This window comes from Miscanthus floridulus, chromosome 6 (genome assembly GCF_019320115.1).
Source record: "Miscanthus floridulus cultivar M001 chromosome 6, ASM1932011v1, whole genome shotgun sequence".
Classification (NCBI taxonomy): domain Eukaryota; kingdom Viridiplantae; phylum Streptophyta; class Magnoliopsida; order Poales; family Poaceae; genus Miscanthus; species Miscanthus floridulus.
The window spans coordinates 998157-1021936 of record NC_089585.1 but is presented as its reverse complement, the minus strand read 5'-3'; the positions used below and the strand labels follow the sequence as shown (position 1 = coordinate 1021936).

At 45.8% G+C, this 23780-nt stretch overlaps 3 protein-coding genes across 4 annotated transcripts; 2 read left to right on the top strand and 1 right to left on the bottom strand.

The window, feature by feature from the left end:
* Window positions 1-702: 702 nt before the first annotated feature.
* On the bottom strand, window positions 703-4233 carry LOC136461489 (transcription factor MTB1-like). The gene is made up of 2 exons (XM_066460753.1): window positions 3905-4233; window positions 703-2963 (listed from the first exon to the last, which is right to left on the bottom strand). Exons 1-2 carry the CDS (start codon window positions 4050-4052, stop codon window positions 1090-1092), a joined length of 2022 nt encoding a protein of 673 aa, XP_066316850.1. The 5' UTR covers window positions 4053-4233; the 3' UTR covers window positions 703-1089.
* A 9355-nt stretch (window positions 4234-13588) lies between these two features.
* On the top strand, window positions 13589-18489 carry LOC136461487 (RNA-binding KH domain-containing protein RCF3-like). 2 transcript variants are annotated; one of them, XM_066460750.1, is made up of 9 exons: window positions 13589-13726; window positions 14023-14918; window positions 15063-15497; window positions 16155-16409; window positions 16533-16769; window positions 16884-16963; window positions 17065-17176; window positions 17257-17412; window positions 18042-18489. In XM_066460750.1, the coding sequence occupies exons 2-8, from the start codon at window positions 14031-14033 to the stop codon at window positions 17398-17400; spliced, it is 2151 nt and encodes a 716-aa protein (XP_066316847.1). In that variant the 5' UTR covers window positions 13589-13726; window positions 14023-14030; the 3' UTR covers window positions 17401-17412; window positions 18042-18489. The 2 variants fall into 2 exon arrangements, with proteins under 2 accessions (XP_066316847.1, XP_066316848.1); XM_066460751.1 differs by lacking the exon at window positions 18042-18489 and having other exon boundaries at window positions 13594-13726; window positions 14029-14918; window positions 17257-17594.
* Window positions 18490-18626: 137 nt separating this feature from the next.
* Window positions 18627-20764, top strand: LOC136461488 (uncharacterized). Its single transcript, XM_066460752.1, has 2 exons — window positions 18627-18976; window positions 19092-20764. The coding sequence occupies exon 2, from the start codon at window positions 19323-19325 to the stop codon at window positions 20532-20534; it is 1212 nt and encodes a 403-aa protein (XP_066316849.1). The 5' UTR covers window positions 18627-18976; window positions 19092-19322; the 3' UTR covers window positions 20535-20764.
* The last annotated feature ends 3016 nt before the right edge of the window (window positions 20765-23780 follow it).

Genomic DNA, 23780 nt, shown 5'->3' with positions numbered 1-23780 from the left:
TTCAAACAGAAGAAATGTATTGTGGATCGGTGAATTTGTTCTGCATTGCCGAACAGTCTTGATGTTGCTGTCGACCAGTTATGTTTGTAGAGCAAGATGTTGAGCTCGGCCAGTTGCATCAAGTCGTCGGTCAACTCCAAGAGGAGAAGGAAAAAGCATCCGGGCGAGCGGAAAAACTAGCCGAGGATCTGGAAGGTGAGTCGTTCATGATTGGAGTTGTTGTTGAAATGATTTCTTCGTTCGACAGATCCCTTTGGTGTCTGCAGAATACCGTCGAAGAACTAAGGCACAGTTCGACGCGCTGGAGCTAGAGGCAAAAATCCAGAGGGAGAAAATTTGATGCCAGTGGTGGCCGGAGTTAGACCGGTGCTCGACTATATCGTTAGTCCTACACTCGTTAGTCCTACACTCCTGCATATGAACCCAGATTCTTGCTATAAGAATGAGATCTAAACGGCTAACTCGTTAGTTCTGCTGCATGCGGGGGTTTTTTTTTTTGGCATCTTTGCTTGTTTCATCATCTCGGAGGAACATGAAAGATGTGAGTTCGATTTCCAATCAAAAAATAAAAAAGACGGTCAGGTCATGCGTCTCGTTCTTTGCACATCTCTTCTTTCCTTTTTCCACTGTAATGTTATAATCATGAAATCATCTCATGCTTATTACATTCTTCTGTCATCCATCAAGCTAATCCACATCATAAAAAGAAAAGGCAGAAGAAAATTTGCAATAAATTTAATTTCCAATCACGCATGAAAAGAAGAAGAAAAACATGTACTGCTGTTTATTGTTCTGCTGCATCATCAAGCTTACACTAGGAACACGGTATCCATCCATCCCAAACAAAACATCAAAACTACACGGTCGGGACAACCAAAAGAAGCCTACCGCACGATGCTGCCTGCTTAACTCGAGCCCCCATTTTGTTGTTGCATTGCTAAAGTCAGAAGAATCTCATCTTGCTTCTCTCCACCTACAACTCTCCTATCGACAATGTCAAGGGCGGCTGCTGCTGCTGCCTCTTGTTCGCAACCAACAGGATAAACCGCCCCCTCTCTACTTTGCCAATCTGATCCTACGCTGCTCTGCTCAACTGCTCATCGCGTGAGACAGTGCCGCTATCACCTTCTCCCTCGTTTGCTGCTCAGTGCCAGGACACTTGATGATGAAAGAGTGCACCACTGTCCCGTTGTTGTTGCCCGTCACCTTTGACTCGCCTACGCGGACTTCTGCCTCTTCGAACGCTTGGAAGACCTTCTTGACTGGATGGTTATCCATTGGAGACATCACTCGAACAAGAACCTCGTCCTGCACCACCTGGATGTCCACCTCTGGCCTAGGCGCCCGCTCCCTTTGGTCCACCATACCGGACTCCAAGAGCCTTCCTCTCTCTGTCTCCATCTCTTTGAGCTTCTTCTGGAGGTCAGTGATGTACGTTATCGCATCACCCAGCAGGGACGCCTTGTCCATTTTCGATATGTTTGGCACAACAGCCCTAAGTGCATAGAACCGCTGGTTGAGCTTCTCCCTCCTCTGGCGCTCAGCCTCGACATGATTAAGTGGTTCTTCCCTCCCATTTGCTGGTTTTCTTCCCCTCTTCCTTGGCCGTCGGTCCTCTATAACAGGTGGTGGCCCTTCCTCTTTGCACAAGCCATCCACCTCTGCACTCTCCCCATCCAGGACTGCTGCTGCCCTTGTAACCAACACACCAGGCTTGGAACTGCTCCCGGCGCTAAAGTCAATTTGCCTAGGTACCTGTGGCTGCATCGGCTGCTGGTTCACTAGCTGTGGTGTTTTCTGAACAACCGGCAATTTCTGAAGCTGCAGTTTCTGAAGCTGAGGCGTCTTTTGAAGCTGAAACTGTGTTGCGCTAGGGCTGTCCACTGCTCCGTTGTTGCGGTGTGCAGCTTCATTGCTCACAATCAACACACCATTGCCAAACTTCTGCTGATGAGAATTCAGGCCACGAGCCTGACTCCAAGTGAAATTCTGCAATCCTTTCTGGACACTCGGTAGCAATGAGGTCCCACCAGCAGCACTCCTCTGCTCCCATGTCCTTTCATCTACCTTAGATACACCAACCGCCGGCCCAACTGAAGGCCGGCCAAGGTTCAAATCCTTCCCAAAAATCTTCGCCAAACCAGGCGACCTTTCAGGAGGAGCAGGACCATTTCCCTCGTGTCTCTGTACTGCAGCCTTATTACCACTTGTCCCTGCAAATACAGACCGTATGGTCTGGATAGTATCAGAACTCTCAGATATGTGCTGCATTGAGCCCAGTTCAAGGACACCACTCTCAAATGGCACCAAAACAATAGTCCTAAATCCTGCCGCATTTGCGAGGAACCCCCGGTAACAGTAGTTGGCCGGGAATACCTTGTGCTCACTATTGGGAACCCAGAGGGGGATGCCTGCTGCAAATGCTTGGCCAGGGCCACCAGCGCGACGGGGAAAGGCAAAGTACATAGATGCTAGGAAGAACATCTCAGTATCTGTAACCTGATCAATACCAGGGGCATAATCCTCCTCATCAGCAACCCCGAATGCAATGTGCAACCGCTGCAGCACACGTTTGCGCATCCTCTGCTTGGTATCATCGCTGCCTGCAGAAGCAGCACCTCCCACCTCTCCATCTCGGGGCTCACGGCAGCTGCCATCCCCCCATCCAAGGACGAGATCACCAGACTTTGTGCGCGAGAGCTGCCAGAAGATGGCATAGTTCCAACCAGTGCCAGGGCTCTCGGATTCGACAAGCTCCTGGAGTTTGTTCTGCAAGTCATCCGGCAAAGACGCAGCGACAAGGCCCTCGGATATGGCACCACCTCCTTTCGTTAAATATGCAAAGGCATCTGCTCCAAGCACGGCAGCGCCGAGAGCTCGGTCCTCCTCTGTCCACGTGCCACCAGTTCCTCTTCCTCCCATGGCACCATCGTCCTCAAGCTCCATCTTCATGACCATAATACCTACTCAGAATGGACAAAATTGAAGTCACGAGGGAGTTGAGAAAAGCAACTAATGCAAGCATACGGCATTTGTGAATATCAAGTTTTGGGCAGATACAAGCAATAAATTTGATCATATTTGTGAATATAATAAAACAATCAGTATGCAGTCACCATCTGGCTACAAAGGCATACTGAACAGCGTCCAAAGTGGTAAGAAAAAGTTTGCAGGCACACTTGGTTGTGAACAGCCCCACTCCCCCAAACAGGTAGTTGATGATTCAACAAGTCAGCACTGTCCAGTGCAAGTTCCATTGAAGACTAAGGAAAAATGGGATCTTGGCAATCCCAGACAGCTGATACATGTGATTGGCATGTGAGGCCAGGGTGACACACACACACTATGGTATGAATATGGGCAGAGTACACAAAATATATGTATGTATATTACTCCTACCAGGGACACATGAAATGGAAAATTGGAAATATGTAATAACAACCGAGTCAAAGACCATCAAAGACCAGCTGTATCTTTTAACTACCCCGACACTATCTCAGGCTGCGTTGAAGGCGAGTGCGTGATCGAATTGTAGCGACCCAAATCTGACCCCTAATTAAAAAGAAGCATGGCATGAACAGTGTGTCCTGATGCTAAGGTCAGGGGGAGATGATTCCGATCACGCCCACCAGATTCGAGACCAATCATCAAGTCCCCAACCCTCCGTAGGCAACAGCGCAAATCACTCACTGATTCACGCGGCCGCATCGGGGGGCCATCGACCAAACCCAGCAACATGGCGAGCAATCACAATCGCATTCCGAACACGAGGCAGGGGGCAGCCGGGCATCGCCAGGCAGGCTAGTAGTACTGTAGTAGCGAAAAGAACAGGCAGTGGGAGGTGCGGCAACGAAATTAAATGAAAGGGAAGGAGGAGAGGAGAGGAGAGGAGAGGCGTGGTCACCAGAGTGAGGGCCCTGCGGCGGGATCGAGGCGGAGGCCGCGGAATCCAGCGCGGCGGGCGGGAGAGGGGCGCAAATCCGAGCCGCGGGGCCCGGATCTCTCTCTCTCTCTCTCTGTTCCCGACCGCGTGCTCGAAGGTGGTCGACCATCGGAGGTCCGGTGAGCGTAGAGAGCGCACCGCCGGCGGTGGGGTGGGGAGGTGGCTGGAGGATTTTGTGTGGTGCGCGAGGGGATTTCGGGGGCGACCTGACCTCGGGGCCGTGCCGCTGTGCTGCGGCTGCGGATGCTGCTGCCCTTGGGAGAGCGAGAAATCGGAAAATGGATGGGCCGAGGAGGAAGGGGCCCCCCTTTTCTACCGGATCCGAGCTCCAGCTGAGAGCCGACAGCCGTCAGTCGGCTGCCTGGCTCGGCTTCACTCTGTGACTCTCTTCTTCCCGCGACCGAGAGCGCCTCGCGGGAAGCGAACCCGCTCGGGCTGTAGCCGGGAGCCAGCGAGCCAGGCTCCGCCGCGTGAGCTTGCACGTGCAGGCCACGTGTGCTACGGCCCTGCCGGAAGGGAGAAGAGGAGAAAGCCATTCACATTCAGGTCAGGGGGGGCTCGTGACGCCACGTGACCCGGGGCGCGGCGGGGCGCACCGGCACCGCCGCCTACGAAGCTCGCCGACGGGTGGGACCGGGTCCCCGTGGTCCCCGACGCTCAGCCGCGTCTGGCTGGCCCACGCAACGGACGTGCGTGCACGGGAACGCGACGAGGTGGTGGGAAACGTGAACTCTATTTAAGGAAAACGTGAGGCGCTTGACACGTTTTATCCAAAAAATTAATAATATAATAATTATATTATATATATACAGGCCCGCTCGCTAACCCCTCGCATCGTGACGCGGGCGGCACATAGGTCACTGACACTGCGGACCCCAATCCGTGGGCGCTCACCTCTCGGCGTGGGCAGTGGGCAGTGGGTGGTATTGTCGGTGAGTGGAACGGGGCCCGAGGATTAGATTAGCAGGGTGAATTAACGGGGACACAAAACAGAAACTGACGACTCAAAAGCCTAGCCAAAGCAACCGGAGGAAGAGAGGGTAAGGAGGGTTGTCTTTGAGTGCTGTTTTTCCAGCTCAGCTCTGTGAACTTCGCCTTGAACCAGTTTCACCGTGAAGTTTGTGGAGCAGGTGGTATTGTTTGACACAGAGCCTAGCTTAGCAACTAGGAATGGATTGTTTTCATACAAATGGTCTATTATGCCCCTGATTGAAATTGCTGTTGAGATTTTCCGAGAAAATAGAAAACAAATGATAGAAATTTAACAGAGGCTATGGCCATGTTCGCTTATCTTATAATCCGATTTCTTTAGGCTTCTTTTTCCATTCGAAACAGTGTTTGAGCTTTTTTTTCCAGCGAAGCGAACATGGCCTATAATTCAAATACAAATAATTATCCCATAAATTATAAATGATAGAAAATTAAACAAAGACAGAGAATGCATTGCACAGAGTGACACAGAGCTAGAGCAGGGGCAATCAGATACTCCTTGTCGGTCCAAAAAGTGACCAACACGTAAATATTTATAGTTTTGCCGTACGTTGTGATCGGACGTGGCCTAACACTCAATGACACAGGGTTTATACTGGTTCAGGCAACGTGCCATACGTCCAGTTTGAGTCGGTTGGTGACTTTATTCCTGAGCCCAAGTGCTTGAAGTTTGTTGTTGGGTTACAAATGAAAGGAAGAAAGATTGAGGGTGCAAGAGGTCCGGTCGGACTCTGGTCTGATGGGTCGAAGTGACGGGAGCTCCGCTATATGCTAAGTGTTCGAGCGTGTGCTCGAGGTTTGAACCTAGTGGTTCTTGTTGTGGTGTGTGAGTGAACTGATCGATACCCCTTTTGGGAGAGAGCGCATCCTCTTTTATGGATAAAGGGGGTGGCCTTACAAGTGAGAGAGAGTGTGTGTACATATACTAAGTCTTGTTGCCTACGTCATCGGGTACAAGATGATAGTAGGCGTCCATAACACTGTTAATGTTAGATGCATGTGGAAGGTTACGTCGTCGTCTTCTGGTACGGCAGACGTCGGTGCCTACCATACCGTTAATGCCTAGAGACATATAGGAGGTTTTATCATGTTCGTCTAGTATGGTAAATGTCAGCACCCACAATACTGTTGATGCCCAGAAACATGTGGGGGAGCCTTACCGTGTTTGTCTGGTAGACTGGTATGGGAGTTGATGGCACCCACAACACTGTAGGGAAAATGTTGGCGCCCACAACACTGATTGGGTTCCAACATGCCAGAAAGGTTGTAGGGTACTGTCCTGTAGGTGTATATGGTACGGTCCTCGGTTGTGGTTGACTTGAATGCACTGCCTTACTTTCTCTGTCCGTTTCCTAGTCCTCACCGCGCGGGCGTCCCCAGTCGGTTGGTCCCAGTCGGCTCTAATTGCGCCAGTTGGAGAAGAGCTGTAAGCAGGGGTTCAACGCATCCCCAGTCGGAGATGCGGGTCGTAGTCGGAAGTGGTGTTTGGCTAGGCATTCTGGTCGGTGAGGGCCGTCCGGAGGCGGGCTAGAGTCGGAAACGAGTGGTGTTCCTCCTTAGTGAGGCCTTCCGGTCGGAGAGGCGAGCCAGAGTCAGAAGCGGGTGCCGTTCCTCCTCGACCAGGCTTTTCGGTCAGAGATTGGATCACCCTTCTAACCTATCGTTTAGGTATTTAGGCCAGCCTAGGAGTTTACGCGTCGTTCATAACATTGTCTGCTGGGCCGAGCCTTTGCTGGGAAGCCAGTCCATGAGGAACCCCAGGTTTATGAACCCAACACTTCTACTATGCTACCAAAAGCTAAGTAGCTCCTGAATGTGCGATTGCATACTACATTGCACGTTCTGCACCACTAATGATGTCCTATTACTGGTCCTTTTTTTTGAAAAATGCAGCATTATATATTATCTTAACATATCAGTTACAAAGGAGGGTCCGAATTGCATCCGGAGCCTTATTACACCAAACTGAACCAGAGAATTGATTAGCTAGCCTAGCCATTACATGAGTTGCCTCATTGCAACTTCTCTAAATGTACATGAAAGAGACAGAAACTTCACGTACTAAGTTTTTGACATCACACACAATGGCTCCAACATGAGATCTATCTAGATGCGGTGATTGTATTTTTTGATGATGTTTTGACAGTCAGAAGCCACAATGATATGCTGAAGTTTTTGTTCTTTTTGCAAACAAAACACCACATCGAATTGCTAAAATTTTAGCCAACTCAGGATCTTTAACTCTGTGCATCTTCTTACAAAATGACATTTTGAAATCTCCAAGATGATCACGAATCACTCCACCTATTCTGATTCGAGAGGGATCTTTAAAGGTGGCTGCATCTACATTGAGCATCAACCAGCCATCTGGCGGTGGAGTCCATTTAGGGGCCAAGCAATTAGACTCGCACCTATGGAGGACGGATTCTTTTATAGAGTGCATCAATACCATCTCTATGTAAGCTTTTGTTCGTTCAGCAATGGAATGGGGATGCAACATTTTCTCTCAATTCCTAACTGCATTTCTTGCCTCCCAAATGTGCCACACAGTAATTGTAAAATGCAGTGGCTTCATCATCCTTTGCTCTATCTAAGAAATCAAAAAGGCATTGTTTGATGTGTAGAAAAGCATGACGCTTGCAATTTATAACAAAACACTTTCTAATTTGACGCCATACTTCTGAAGCATATTGGCACATTAAAATGGCATGCTCCACTGTTTCTTCTCTTCCACAATAGCAACAAGCATCAGTTGTAGGAACATGTCTGTACTTTAGTTGTGCTCCTGTTGGCAAACAATTATGAGCCATTCTCCATAGGATTATTTTCATTTTTGGTGGTGCTTTAATTGCCCATAGTCGCTTCCATAATTTAGATGTCTCATGTTGATCTGAAGATTCACCTCTGCCATTTTCGCTTAAAAAGTGATGAAGGCTTTCCAATCTTATGAGTGAGTATGCTGATTTGACAGTATATATTCCTGATTTGGTGTGAGGACCAAGATGGAAAGTCCTCACATGAAGTATAGCATAATGGTATCTGTAGGATCTTTTCAGCATCATCCTTCACTGAAATATGATCGGACAATGTCCTCATTCCATCTGCCAGCAACCTCATCTATAAGAGAACATGCACCTTCAAATTTTCTGGCAGATGAATAGCATATTTAATAGTAGTTGTGCTTTGAATCCAATTATCCTTAATTATACTGAATAGTTTTTCCATTTCCCACTCTCCACAGGATACCTTTCATCAAGATTTCCTTACCATACATAAGACTACGCCATGTGAACGAAGAGCTTCTAGGCAGAGGCACATCCTAAAATGTGCAGTTTGGAAAATAGCGCCCTTTGAGTACTCTGGCACAAAGTAAATCAGGTACTGTAAGAATTCTTCAACATTGCTTTCCTAGCATTGCCTAATTGAAGAGTTCCATATCTCGAAATCCCATACCTCCCATGGCTTTCGGTTTTGTTAACCATTCCCAGGATCGCCAATGCAATTTCTTCTTACCATCTTCAATTCCCTACCAGTGGTTCGATATTGTTGTCCTCATTCTATCACAAATTGCAACTGGTAAACGGAAGCAACTGATAACATACAATGGAATAGCTTGGATGACTGACTTTAACATTATTTCCTTACTAGCCCTTGAGAGGGGACGATCACTCCATCCTCTTATTTTCTTCCACATACGGTCTAGGTAGGAAATTAAAAGTATTTGTAGGAGATCTTCCTACCCAAGATGGCATGCCCAAGTAATTGGTTTGTTTGGACACACACCGGACATTGAGGCATGTCATTATTCTGTCCTTGATATGCTCTGGGCAATGATCACCAAAGAAAACTGAAGATTTTTCAAAATTAATGCGCTGTCCCGATCCTTCACTACAAGTGTGCAGCACCTCATTCAGAACTTGAAGGTTCTTGGCATCCCCTCTGGTGAAGAAAATACTATCATCCACAAATAGAAGATGGGATATGGCTGGTCCACTATTGCCATTTTTTACACCTTTAATTTTACCTTCATCTTTCTTTTTTCAATAGGCAAGATAACCCCTCGGCACATAGAAGAAAAAGGTATGGACTGATAGGATCACCTTGCCTTAGGCCCCTGGTTGGAACAAAAGGTTGGGAGAGCTCTACATTAATCTTTACAGCATACTACACATTTGTCACGCATCTCATTATAGTTTTGATCCAATCGTCATAGAAGCCCATCTTGTTCATAACCCCTTCAAGGTATTTCCACTCAACTCGATCATAAGTCTTCATCATATCTATTTTCAAAGCAAAAAAAGGTATTTTAGATTTTTGTCTTCTGATGGTATGCATACATTCATATACAACTAGCACATTATCTGTTATAAGCCTGCCAGAACAAAGCACTTTGCTCATTGGAAATAATGTCAGGAAGGAGAGTTTTCAATCTATTTGCTAGGACCTTTGATGCAATTTTATAAAGCACATTGCATAAGCTGATTGGACGAAAATTAAGCAGCCTCTCGGGCTTGGAGGTCTTCGAAATTAAGACAATAGTTGTATGACAAAGACCATCTGGAATAGTGTCACCTTTCAAAAAGCCCCTAACTACAGAGCAAATATCAGCCTTAAAAAATCCCAATGGCGCTGATAAAACAGTGCTGGGAAACCATCTGGGCTAGGCGCTTTGGTACGACCCATTTGGAATAAGGCTTCATGGATCTCCTCATCTGTGTAGGGCTTACATAACATTATATTGGTATTTTCATCTATTTTGCATGGGATAGCTTCAAGAATACTGCCAATCTGGTCAGTTGGCTTAGGCCTTGTTTAGCCGAGAGAAGTTTGGGAGTTTGGCTACTGCAGTACTTTTATTTTTATTTGGCAATTAGTATTCAATCATGGACTAATTAGGCTGAAAACGTTCGTCTTGCGATTTCCAACCAAACTGTGCAATTAGTTTTTTTTCGTCTACATTTAATGCTCTATGCACGTATCGCAAGATCAATGTGATGGCTACTGTAGCACTTTTTAGGAAAAGTTTTTTGGAACTAAACAAGGCCTTACTAGAATATAAGTTAACAAAGAAATCATGAGCCATACCTTTGATGTCATCTTTATTTTCACACCTTGTACCATCGTCTTTCAATAGATACGTTATTTTATTTGTTTTTCGCCTAGCAGATGCTCTGGCATGGAAAAAAGAAGTATTTTGGTCATCCTCTTGTAGCCAATCCACTCTAGAACGTTGACGAGCCATAATTTCTTCACATTCAAACAAGTGACATAGTTATCGTTCAATCGCTCTCTCCTCAATTGAGTAGGTTGGAACAGGAGCTTGAGGATCGAAGCATTGCTAGTTGTTGTTCCGGTTTTTTTTTATCTTCTTCTGGATTGATCCAAAAGTACTTTTACTCCACTGTTTTAGCGAAGTGGCGATTTTGTTCAGATTAGTCTAAATAGAATGAAGATTTCTTGCACCTTCGAATTCTTTTCAACAACCTCATTATAATCTGGTGCTCTTGCCCACATTGCTTCATACTTAAATCCAATTTTGAAATAATTTTCTCACTGTGCCATGTTTTTTTATTAATTGATATTAAAATGGCATAGTGATTTGATGAAGATGTAACGACATTCTCCATGTGACATTCATCAAAAAGCTGGTTAAATTTTCCATTTGCCACCGCTCGGTCCAAGCGTACCTTCACATTATCATTTCCTTCCTGCCTATTATGCCAAGTAAACTTTGGACTAGTCCTTCTAATTGAACCACCTGTAGTGGGCTGTCGGACCAGTACTGGCAGTTGGATCTAGTCCCAAGATGACGAGTGGGTCGTGGGAGGTGGCACCCCCGGAGGTGATCTCCTTCGGCAGGCCAGCCAGCGTAGCACCTGCACCCAGAACACCAGGCTCCGTTGGCTTTAGGTTATAAGCCAGAATTAATCTTACTTTTTTAAGTCATGCAATAATGTTTTTCTCTTAAAATAAATCAGTCCTACAAATCAGCCGTAGCAGCAATAAGTCCTGCCGAACAGAGCCATGCATCTCCATCGTCTTACCCTTCTTGTCCTTGCTGTTGCTGCTGCTGTCCTTTTTCTTTCTGTCAAGTGTAGTTGCAGCTGCAACTTCAGTAGTTCCGACACCGGCGCTAGTGGGCACGACGAGCTCGAAGACAGCAGGCGACCCCGAGCCGAAGCCCGTTGTCGCGGGCGAAGTCCCTCCACACACCCTGGAGCCTCTTCCACTTGTCGATGCCACAGTAGCTCACTGTTCAAGGCCAGGCCGCGACAGAGGAGCACCGTAGGGGAGGGGACAACAATCCGTAATTAATAAGTGGCAAGATGGGTAATTACCTCTACTCCACGTGGGAATATAAAACTCTAAAAATGTCTTGAGGTGCTCCAGCTCTACTTTTTTCTTGGACCGGAGTTCTTAGAGCTGAGTGTGTTTAGCAACACTGAGCTGAAGCGAAGCGGTCAAAATAACCCCTAAGGCTACTAAACGTCCCAAAAGGCGTGCCACAGGATTGGACGCACCCATCCAGCGGCAGTCAAACGTGATGGGCGTGCACGGGCCACGGCAGCACGACAGCGCCATGGACAGCGCGCGGCTTGCCTACCCAAAGCCACCACGGCACGCCATTGTCGCCGCCCCCTGCCATGGCGGCATGGCTCCTCATCTTTTCCTTCTTCGTTGCCATTGTTATCCATTCGTTAGCATGGCGACGTGGTCCGTAAAGAGCAAGTGTTCTTCATGAGGTGCCAATGTCTTGTACGTACTTTGGTTGCTACCTTGTGGAACAAATTAAAGCGGCTTTAACTCACCGCTGACGTGGTTTGTTGTCAAGCTCCATCCTATTTTTGTTTGCTAAAGCATGTTTCTTTTTTTTATGAGCAAGTAAGTTAAACGTAATGACATGGTCTGTTAGATTGCCTTTTATTTTGCTAATAACTAAAGTAACCTTTCATCCATATCTCTAGTGTGTTGTGCATGGATACTACCCCTTGTCTTTACATACATGAGCCAGTGCTGGGGATTTCATCATCTCATCTAGGGAGGCTTATTAGTGTACGTTTACTTATCGTACAATGCGATGTGTGTGTGTGTGTATAGTATATATATATATATGCTATTGCCTTTGAGTGACTAAACTCTTTGGAGTTTCAATGAGTGTCACAATCTCAAGCTAAAGCTGTGGTGTTGAGGCTTTTGGAGTAGCAAAGAGCTGAAGAATGGACTCAAACTGAAGGTTGCCAACTATCAAAGGAGAGACACCACCGCACCAAACATGTTGGCATGCATTAAACTGTCATACTCTCAGGCTAATTTGTGTCACGATGTATCTGATGTTTTATTTTTAGATTAATCGAAGCATGCCGTTAAACGATTAAATATTAAGATATATAGTAGGTATATAAAAAATAGGAAAAAATCTATTTTACCTCCCTTAACTATCGCGAAAGTCCGTTTTTTCTCCCTCAATTCTAAAACTAGGAATAGTTCCTCCCTCATCTCTCAAAACTGGTCACTTGACCTCCATGGCTGTTTCCCTCGGTGTTTTTTTTTCTTTTTTTCCTTTTATGTTTATTTCAGCTAAATCTTTGAAAAATTATAGTAAATCACAGAAAAATCATAAAATAGAAAATCCAATTGTGTTGACTCCACATGAGTAGATCTACACAGTGAACATATTATATACTATGCTTTAGCATAAAATTTTTATTGTAACTTTAGATCTATGTTTTCCTGTGATTAATTCATAGTCGTGGTTTCTCTGATCCAATTGTGGTGAAATTTTTATGGTGGATTAATCATTGCATGCTTGAGCTATAGAAAAAATTTCATGCTCATTGGATCATATATGATAGACTTATTGATTTATCTAGATAAAACTATAACTCCGTGTATGATCCCGTGAGCATGAAATTTTTTTCTACATCTCAAGAATTCAATGACTATCCCACCATAAAAATTTCATCATAATTGGACAACATAAACTGCAGCTATGAATTAATTACAGAAAAGCTTACATCTAAAGCTACAATAAGAACTCTGTACTAAAACATACCATATCATATGTTTACTATGTACAGTATACTCATGTGGAGTCCAACAAAAAATTCATGCTCATTGGATTATGTATGTCTGAGTTATAGATTTAATTTTACTTTAAAACTATTTAACAAACATAAACCTATATAAACATATAACTCAATCATACGTGATCAAATGAGCATGAAACTTTTGCTACAGCTCAAGCATGTAACGATTAGCCCACCATAAAAATTTCATCACAATTGGACTAGAGAAACCACAACTATGAATTAATTACAGAAACGTATAGATATAAAGTCACAGTAAAAACTCTGTGCTAAAGGATAGTATATCATATGTTTACTATATATAGATCTACTCACGTGGAGTTCCAACCTAATTGGATTTTCTATTTTATGATTTTTCTATGATTTACTATAATTTTTAAAGATTTAGTCAAAATAAATATAAAAGAAAAAAAAGAGAGAGGAAAAACGGCTTTCACAATAGTTGGGGACTGGGGGAGATAAAATGGATTTTTTTTTCTAAAAAAATATCAGAGCCTCAAAACCCTCCGGCGTCGGTCCGGCCCGCCTTTTGTTCTCCAGTTCAGCACTCTTGTGTGTCTCGCGGTTCTCCCGTGCCCCGTGGCCCTCGCGTGCGCTGTTTCCCGTCTCTGGTGCCGACCACTGGGCGGCCGCCGCCGCCACCGCCGCCGCCGCCCTACGCCAGGTGCCGAGGCCTCCATCTTCGTCGGCCGCGAGCACCCACCAGGTACGCCCACCCCTTGTCTTCTGTTTCTCCTGTGCGAAACCGAGCATCCAAACCCTAGCTTTGTCTCCCGTCGCTCCAGCTGTGCGAACCCGAGCATCCAAACCCTAGCTATGTGTATTCGGATCTGATCTGATCGGATTCCAAGTGTAGTATATGTATGTATGCCTACAAACTTTTTTTTTTTGGCAAAAATATTGGGTGTACATATGTACACCCATGTCCTTCACTGGGTCCGTCCTGGCCGTCGTACCTCATTTTACACTAACATTGCTGCTCTCTGCTTGTTTGTCGACTAGGAGAAGGCATGGCTTCACGCATGACACCTTCCAAGAGGCCGTTTCAGAAAAATTCTTCAGACTTCAATGGACGGGGCAAGTGGCTGAAGACGAAGCATTCTTCTCCACATAAATCTCAGTTCAAAATTGAGCCTGGTGTTCCCATTTTTCGTATTCTCTGCCCAGCTTCAAAATCTGGTAATGTAATTGGCAAAGGAGGTGCCATCATTGCAAAGATACGGGAAGAAACTAGAATGAGAATCAGGGTTGATAGAGCAGCCCCCGGTTGTGATGAGAGAGTTATTTTCATAACTGCTGTCGACAAGGATGAAGAAGCTAGCAGCGAGCGAGGCGGAGAGAATGACGGAGGTGTTGCTGCTTCTACTGGTGGTGACCTTGAGAGGGATAAAGATAACAGCAAGGAGGAAAATGATGATCCAGAGGGAAACAACAGCAAGGAGCAGAATGATGATTCAGAGAAAGGAAACGGTAAGGAAGAAGAAGGCAGTTTCGAGAAAGACCACAGTACGGAAGAAAAGGATGATTCAGAGAAAGACCACATTAGGGAAGAGAAGGATCATTCAGAGAAAGAACACGATAAGGAAGAAAAGGATGATCCTTTTGTTACAGAAGTTACAAAGTCAGAACCAGAGAGGGTAATACCATCGGCACTGAAGGCCGTTTCGCTTGTCTTCGATAGGATTTTTGCAGCTGAAGATAATAATGAAACTGGGAATTTGTCAGCTGCAAGCACTCCTGTTAATTTGCGATTGTTGGTTCTGTACAGCCAAGCAGGTTGGCTCTTGGGTAAGGGTGGTAGTGTGATTAAACAAATGTCAGCTGATAACGGCTGTGAAATCCGTGTTTTGAGAGACAACCTTCCATCATGTGCATTATTGAATGACAAACTTTGCCAGGTATAATTTTCAGCACTGGATTTCATTGTCATGTTCCATATGGTTGTCTCTTGTAACTTTCCTTTGATCATGCTGTAAGGTCTCAGTTTTTATTGTAAATACTTACTTTTGCTCTTGGTGTTTGTTGATATATCATTCATACAGATCACTGGAGAGATTGACTCAGTAAGGAAAGGTCTCAATGCTGTATCTGAATTGCTCTTAGCTCATCCACCCAAGGAAACTGATGCAGTTGCTGGTGTTCATTCTTCTGGATCATCATCACGTTCTTTGTTCAACCAGTCTGATGGTCTTCCTTCAGGAATGCAATCTAACTTCCATATCCCTTCGCAAGGGCCATCCCAAGCCAATGGACCTTTTGATATCATTGATCTTCAACCTCCGATACATGGCCATGCCTCAGTGCCTATAGAATCCCTCTCCTTTAGGATGCTGTGTCCACAAGACAAGGTTGGCAGTATAATAGGCAAGGGTGGAAATATTGTTAAAACTATTCAAAAAGATACGGGCTGTGAAATTAAAGTTCTTGACACTGTTCCAAAAACAGATGATCGCATCATAAGTATATCTGGACCTGCGGTAACCACTTTCACTATCTCTTGTTGCAAATGATTGTATTAGATTTTCATCTGTTCGCATTTAATGCATTTTCCATCTGCTTACTGGGAAAAATGGCATTTGGCTGAGCCTTACACTTTATTTTGTCAGACTCCATCCATTATTTCTAGAGTTGTAAATTTTGTGGATCCGTTTAGTGTTAGTGCAATGTTGATACATTTTGGCATGCTCTATTTACAAATTTCCCTCTTGGCACTACTGTATGGGATACCATTACTAGGAATGGCAAGAGTTTTTTTTTGCAATTCTTTCTTGCTTAGCTAAATTATTATTTTGTTTTTAATTTGACTCTTGAGAGGTATTAATTCATTTGTTGACTCTTTCCTTTTTTTTTTGCAATTCTAAAGCGTGTTCGGCTGGCTTAAAGCCAGCCGGCTGGCTTGTTTTTTCTCTCACAGAATCACTGTTCACGTCCTGCCAGAACAGTATTTTTCTCTCACAACAATCAGCCGGAACAGTATTTTTCAGTCCTGCCGAACAGGCCACTAATGACTTAAAAGAATTTATAAGATTTTCATGGACTTAACTCTGAAGTATTTCATTGTCGTATGAAGTTTACAAGGAGAGAATAGTCAGTGATGACTGATGTATCTATTTGCCTTTGCATCTGTTCTGTAGCATCCGAGTGATGGAATATCCCCTGCACAGAATGCCATTCTGCATGTGCAGCGTAAAATTATGTTACCTACCTCTGATAAGAAGGAAGGTCCTGCAATATGTAGGATGATCGTTTCAGCAAACCAAGTTGGTTGTGTTCTCGGCAAAGGTGGTAGTATCATAGCTGAAATGAGGAAGCTGTCAGGAGCATTTATAGTAGTGTTGAGCAAAGACAAGATTCCAAGGGGTGTCCCAGAGCATGATGAAGTTATTCAGGTCTGTTTTTGTTGTATTGTATCCGAGAATTGTCAAAGTAACTGTTGAAAGAAAGTATCCATACCTTTATCTACTTCACCTTTAGTTATTTTTGGCTTACTATCTGCAAATTGCTATTTTTAGATAAGCGGGAGCTGTGAAGCTATTCAAGAAGCTCTAATGCAGATTACTGCTAGGCTTCGTAACCACCTTTTCCGGGTGGACAGAATGCCTGCAATGGGGCCTAATATGCGGCCACCTTTTGGTTTGTTAGATTCTCAGTTTGGTCCATTTGTGGGAAACCATGAATCGCCATCCCTGTTTCATAAAGATTTTATGGGACGGCCATTGGATGGGATCTCTGCTCCTTGGACAGTGAAGGTACCAAACCAACTGATCACTACTGCTTGAGCTTGTGGCATGATGCATTGTCCTATAGACTTCCACGCTCCTTAAGATTCTTGTTCTGATGCAATTCTGACCCAAATTTTGCAGGGCTTGCGTGATCTCAGCGATCCAGTGTCAATATCTGATATCCCTGGAGCAGGGCAAAGAGAAGCTGGTGGATTTTCTGGGTTTGTTTGTTCTCTCACATTTTCCTTTTATGGGGGTATACTCTTCTTAATCAACAACTTAAGGAAACATTGTGTTTAAACCTGATAAGTTGTCTTTGCAGTCCTGGTCAGCCATCTATGATGCCAAACTTGACTGCAGAGGTTTTAGTTCCAAGATTAATAATCCCTTCTCTCTGTGGTGAGGATGGAGGTTGTTTGGATAGGATCCGTGAGGTATGTATCCAACTAGTATTTTGTGTATTGTGTCCAACTGTTAGCTTGACAAGCGTGTTTGACCTATTAATTATGTGCAGTTTTCTGAAGCTAAGATAACTGTTGCTGAACCTTTTGTCGATTCAATGGACACTGCTGTTTTGATATCTGGTACACCAGACCAGATGCATGCAGCCCGAAGTCTTGTTCAAGCATTCGTTATGAGCGAATCATTTGCCCCATGACCTGTTCCAGAGGTGACGACACATCGCTTTGTAATATATATATATATATATATATATATATATATATATATATATATATATAGCTGGCTACAAAATAACTTATTCTGTAGCCACTTTGAGTTACGATAATTACTATGTTAATTTACGAGATTATAGTAACTCCTTACTAAGTGGTTTACTATAACGTTATGGTAAATATTCCCATGTGTTATAGTAACTCAACTATAATTACTATAGCCAGCTACAGAGTAGTAGTTATATATATATATATATATATATATATATATATATATATATATATATATATATATATATATATAGACGTACTGTTCTGTAGCTGGCCGTAGAATAAGTTATTCTGTGGCCACTTTGAGTTACGATAATTACTATACTAATTTACGAGATTATGGTAACTCCCTCATAAGTGATTTACTATAGCATTATGGTAAGTATCATCTTGAATTATAGTAAACCATGTATCGTAAATGTGTATTGTCATTATTGTAAATTGGTACAAACATTATCGTAAATCAAGGTGGCCATAGAATAAGTTATTCTATGTCTGTGGCCAGTTGCAGAATAGCCTTACCGTATATATAGGTTCATGTTTGTGAATATGTCACATGTGTCCCTGTTTGCAGAGTGACATATGCACCAAGAGGTTAATTAGGCTGAATATAGAGATTAGAGTCACCTGCCCTGTTCGCTTGGCTGATAAGCCATGGCTGAAAGTAACTGGGAGTGTTCGGCTGGTCGAAAAGCCGCTGGTGCTGATATGTATGGCTGATTTGTTGTGAGAGAAAAATACTGTTCGTTGGCTGAAAAAAGTACGGCTTATAAACCAAGCGAACATGGCGCCAGTCTGTTGGGAGAATATTATTTATAGGTTGTTGCAAAATCTTCCAAACTCATCACTTGATCTGAGATATGGAGCAACATTTTGAGTAGCAGCAGAACTGTGTTGCTTATGCAAGCAGTATTGTTGGCCCCGAAAAGGGCTTCTATCAAACCTTTTTGAATGATGTCACCATTATCTGTATTTCCAGTCCGGCTTATATCTGTATTTCTAAGAAGCAGCAGTGTATAATAGTGGCGACTGAGGTTTTGTGCCGGTGCCGCGCCTATGGTATTCGTACACATAATTTCAAATATCCTCGTCTCTATATTCAAACTTTGATCCTGATGATACAAGTAGCCGCCATATTTCTGTCTGTAAAAGGAAAAGGAAAAATGGAAAGGGGGTCAAACGTGTTGCAGCCAGAAATAACAACTTGTGGCCTGAGATGAATGCAAGGAAGGCAAGCAATTGCACGGCCATGTCTGTAGAGTACGTGGACCATAGGCAGTCACTTGTCACAGGCTGCATCAGTGTTCAGTGATACTGACCTGACGTTGGGTCCTTCTGTTGTTCTGTTTTCACGGTAGTATATCCGTGCTGTATGTAGGCTGTGAATTGAACGGATTCCTATCTAGTCTAGCTGTATGGGATCACATACAGGAATCGGGCCAGTTCCTGTGAAAATTTAAGCCTCAAGACGTCGGGATTACATATGTTTGATGCACTACTTGAAGAGAAGTATGTATCCATCGATAAATTCGCTATGTTATGTGAATTCTTCCTTTTGAAGAAAAAAAGCTGTGAATTTTGGCAAACGGGAATTAATCTGTTCTTTTTCCTTCCTACGGCGCAGAAGAGAAATCCCAGTAGGTTAGGATGGAGCCATGGATGGAGGTTGACACTTGACAGAGGCGTGCATTTCCCAAATCCAAATCCCAACCAGGCATCATCTTATCAGAGAGCAAGGCAGCCACCAGCCACTCAAAAACTCTGCTGAGCTGCCCTTCTTCCCTCCACAACCTCTCACTCCATACTCTTCTTGTCTCCACTCTGCTCCACATCCGCAGAGCGAGGTAGCTAGCCCATGGGGTGCGCGAGCTCCAAGGCCGGCGAGGACGTCGTGGTGGCCGACGTCTACCGCCCGCCACCCACCAGCGTCTCCCTCTTCGACATCAGCGCCGTCGAGGAGCCCTGGCTCATCGCCAAGCAGAGCAAAGCCGCTGATGACGATGACGACGAGGAGGAGGAAGAGACGACCGATGACGACGACGAGAAGCAGCCCGCCGCCAAGACCGTGGTGCCGCTCCCGCTCCCGCTCCTCGACAAGCTCGAGGGATACGAGCTCGCCCCGGCGTCGTGGTCCGAGGTCAGCAAGGCCCTGGAGGACATGAAGCCCGTCCTCGACTCCAAGCCGCCGCCTGCTCCTGTTCCTGCTCTCAAGAAGAAGAAAAAGAACAAGACCAAGAAGAAGAAGAAGAAGAAGCAAGAGCAACCAGCAGCTGCTCAACCGCAGCAGGAGCAGAAGCCGACGATGACGGCGCCGCCCGTGGTGCCTGCTGCCACGGACGGCGACGTTGCTGGCAAGAAGGCGCCGCCGCTGTTGCTCGGCGACCTACAAGACATCAGCAGCAGCAAGCCCGCGCCGCCGGAGCTCGCGGGGCGTCGCGTCGTGAAGGACAACCCGTTCCTGATGCGCGACCGCGAGAGCAAGGGCGCCGGCGCCGGCGACGGCACCACCGCGCCGCCGCGGTGGAAGCGGCGGGACCCGTTCGAGGGTTGCCCCGAGCGGCGGCCCCCGGGCGCGACGGGCGGCGGCGTGGTGCTGTACACGACGACGCTCCGCGGCGTGCGTCGCACGTTCGAGGACTGCGAGCGCGCGCGGGAGGCGGTGGAGGCGTGCGCGGCGGCGGCGGGCGTGGCGGCCGTGGACGAGCGCGACGTGTCGCTGCACGGGGAGTACCTCCGCGAGCTGCGGGAGCTGGCTGGCGAGGGCGCGCCGCCGCCACGGCTCTTCGTGATGGGCCGATACGTGGGCGGCGCCGAGGAGTGCGCCAGGCTGGCCGAGTCAGGGAAGCTGCGGGAGATGATGCGGTGGGCCAAGGCCCGTGGCGAGGCGTGCGCGGCCAAGGACGGCCGCGGCTGCGAGGGCTGCGGCGGCGCACGGTTCGTGCCGTGCTGGGAGTGCGGCGGCAGCTGCAAGGTGGTGGTCGCGGCGGACGGAGGGGCGGCCACGGCGACGGAGAGGTGCGGCAAGTGCAACGAGAACGGGCTCATGATGTGCCCCATCTGCCACTGATTGCATTGCATGCATTGGATCCATCATATGTAATATATGATGTACAGTAGCGTTTTGTTCAATTAATTACGATCGTTCCATCAGTTGTAGTTTTATACACAGTACGTACGTACAAAGAGATTTGGACGTACGTGCATATATTGTACATGTACGATACGATGTGTAAAACCTTGTGTTAGTACGGTGCTAGTTGAAACTTGAAAGAGAGTGAGTACATGCGTGTTGCAATATATCGTTGTAGAGTTGTGGAAATTAAATGAAGGTTGATGAATTCGTTCAAATCTCTTCATTATACTCCTATTATTGTGTCTATGTATCAACGGCAAGCCAGGTGGTGGGGATGGTGGCAGGGTGGTTTAAAGGCCAGGTCAGGGCGGGGGGAGCGCGGCTGTTCATAGGGGTTGGAGAAGAAAGTGGCGGTGGGAAGAGGGAGGCCACCACGGGCGTGGTAGGGCTTGGCCGGAGCTCCATGGCCGCGACCACGGTGACATAGCTCCGGCAAAGCTCTACCATGCCGCGGCAGACTCTTTTAAAATTAAGTGTTGAAACACTCGATTGTTAGATAGACAGACTCTTTTAAAATTCATAATTTCTAAGACGCTTCGCAGGGATTGTATATATAATTCAATTCAGATACGATTGACGATGGAGCAAGTCGATCCAGGGCAAGAAACGTTTGAGGTGACATGTAAACAAACAAACATGACCACGTGGATATGGCCGTTGCAACTCGAAATCAAACCACATGTACGCATATATGTATGTATTTTGGGTTTGGATCTTATTGCAGCAGGTATTTCATTTAGAAAGAAGTGTCCAGCAGCAGCAGCATGGACCACTACTGCCTGCCTGAGCAACACACGAACAAATAAATCATCATCATGAGAATGAATGAAATGAAATACTGCTGCTGCGAGATGGATGGATCTCAACGGCGTGATTCCACATAGGATAGGGGTATGCAATTGGCACAATGACAGCCTCAGGCTTGATCCATCGCAGTCTGTCGTTCTTGTTCCTTGAACTGACATACTCCATCGCGATTTTTTTAACACTTCTTATAAACTAATTTTAAATCTAACATAGTTTGTTTTTTTTTTCCAAAACTAACACCACACCTATTGTCATGGCGTGGCAAAACGCATGTACCGCGCCATACATGGTGGCACGGCGGGAGGATGGCGTGGCGTCGTCGTGACAGGGTCTGCCGCGCCACCCATCTTGGCGCGGCTGTGACGCGCCAACGCTGGTGGTGCGGCAAGGCCCAATTAAAGCCCGCGACGCCCCCATTGCGCCCGCCCTCGCCCTCGAACATTGCCGCCGCCTGCGCCCCCCCGTCCAGCGCCGCCTCGCCTCGCCTACACCCCCGCTCGCCCTACCCCTGCCTGCGCCCCCGCCCGCCCAGCCCCTGCCAGCGTCGCCGCCTTGCCTACCAACGCCGCCTCCTCTCCTTCGGCTCATATCAAGGTAGCTCCCTCTCTCGATTTCTTGTTATTATAGTTAGGGTTAGTGATTTAGTATAGTTAGGTTACTGAATTTGTTTATTTATGTAGGTAGTTTTTAGGGTTTAGGTTGTGTGTTGTAGTATAGTTAAGGTTTGGTTAGGTAATTAGGGTTTAGGTTACTGTTAGTTAGGCCTTTGGGTTTAGGGATTGATTAGGTATTTATTATTTAGTTAGTTTATAGTAGTAAAGATTGTCAATATAGATACTAGTTTTCAAGTGTCGGTACTTAGTAGTGCGTGATACGATGATTTGGATTGGTTAGATGAACCTCCTAGCTTCAATGACGTTTGTGTCTGTTTGAATACATAGAAGTTTGCTTATTTTTCTAGTGAAGTTATTTAATATGTCTGTTAATGTTACTTTGAATATATACATGTGCTTTCATATTGTGTTTCTATTGCATAACAAGTAGTTCAAATTTTATAATGCTACATAATGATAATTTGAATATTGTTAATTTGAATACTCTAACCCTTTGTTTATCAATTTGTAACAGGATGACCCCTCCCACGCAGCACTCGTTGTACCCCTTCTTGAGGTGGAGTACGACGAGCCACACCGAGCACACTTCTTGAGTGACACCGACGCAGAGGTGCCCTTGCCTCCTTTAAGACCCTGCACGCACACCAAGGCGCACCAGTGGGACAAGCGTTACACGCCATACATACGGTGTGCCGGCTTCCTCGAGCTTGTCCGTGTTGTCAACTACGGTCTTCCGCCCCTTGACCCAGCATTACTTACTGCAGCTGTAGACAGGTGCGAGTGCCTTTATTGTACGTAAATATTCTTATAACAAATTTGAGGCAACTAACAGTCGTTCTATTCTTATAACAGGTGGAGGCCTGAGACCCACACGTTCCACCTACCTTACGGCGAGATGACCTTGACCATGTAGGACATGAAGGCTATCTTTGGCCTTCGGTTGGGGGGACTTCCAGTGACAGGTATAGTTGACAACGATCACTGGAGGGAGCTGGTGGCTTAGTTCACTAGCTTTCTTTCACCGGACAACGAGGTTTCTAAGAAAAATAAGTGAGCAATTCAAGCCTATTTAATACTTGCATTGCTTTCCTACAGCCATCGGATCTCATTTTCTTTGATGAATTTCAGGAAAAGTTCTGATGTTTCGTCGTCGTGGATCACAGAGCACTTTGATTACTTGAACCCATAGGCTGATGAGGCTCAGATCGACAGATTCGCTAGAGTGTGGCTCTGGCACTTTCTTGGTGCTTTCCTCTTCCCAGACGCCTCGGGCAACACCATCAGCTGGATCTTCCTTGACATACTACGCTAGCCGTGGGATAACATAGCGACGTATAACTAAGGCAGCGCAGTCCTGGTATGGACGTATCGACAGCTATGCGTTGTCTGCCGTCGCACCTCAGGGTATGCGAACCTTGGGAGTTGCTCCTACCTACTCTAGGTTTGGTGTTGGGAATGATGGCCTGTTGGAAAGCCCCTTGCTACTGGTTTACCGATAAGTACTTCGATTCACTATATTCTTCGAGGCAGTTACATATGATTAAATTATTAATAGCTAATTCAGTATCGTGTTCAATGCAACATTGGAACGGGCAGGATATACTCTCTACAACTCTGTATATCTGGACACAAGCAGAGTTAGTTAGAGGGAATGCGAGGTGCAAGTACAGGGAGTACACGGACGGTCTCGACGTCTTAACATAGCACCATGTTACGCTCTCTTTACTATCATACATGTGTCTTGTTCGATGTACACTAT

Bases quoted from the DNA above. Each gene is read 5' to 3' on its own strand.
- LOC136461489 (XM_066460753.1), bottom strand. From the start codon at position 4,052: ATGGTCGACCACCTTCGAGCACGCGGTCGGGAACAGAGAGAGAGAGAG. The intron at 2,964-3,904 runs GTGACCACGCCT...CATTCTGAGTAG, and splicing joins GCCGCAGGGCCCTCACTCTG to GTATTATGGTCATGAAGATG.
- LOC136461487 (XM_066460750.1), top strand. From the start codon at position 14,031: ATGGCTTCACGCATGACACCTTCCAAGAGGCCGTTTCAGAAAAATTCT. The intron at 14,919-15,062 runs GTATAATTTTCA...TCATTCATACAG, and splicing joins TGAATGACAAACTTTGCCAG to ATCACTGGAGAGATTGACTC. The intron at 16,410-16,532 runs GTCTGTTTTTGT...TGCTATTTTTAG, and splicing joins AGCATGATGAAGTTATTCAG to ATAAGCGGGAGCTGTGAAGC.
- LOC136461488 (XM_066460752.1), top strand. From the start codon at position 19,323: ATGGGGTGCGCGAGCTCCAAGGCCGGCGAGGACGTCGTGGTGGCCGAC.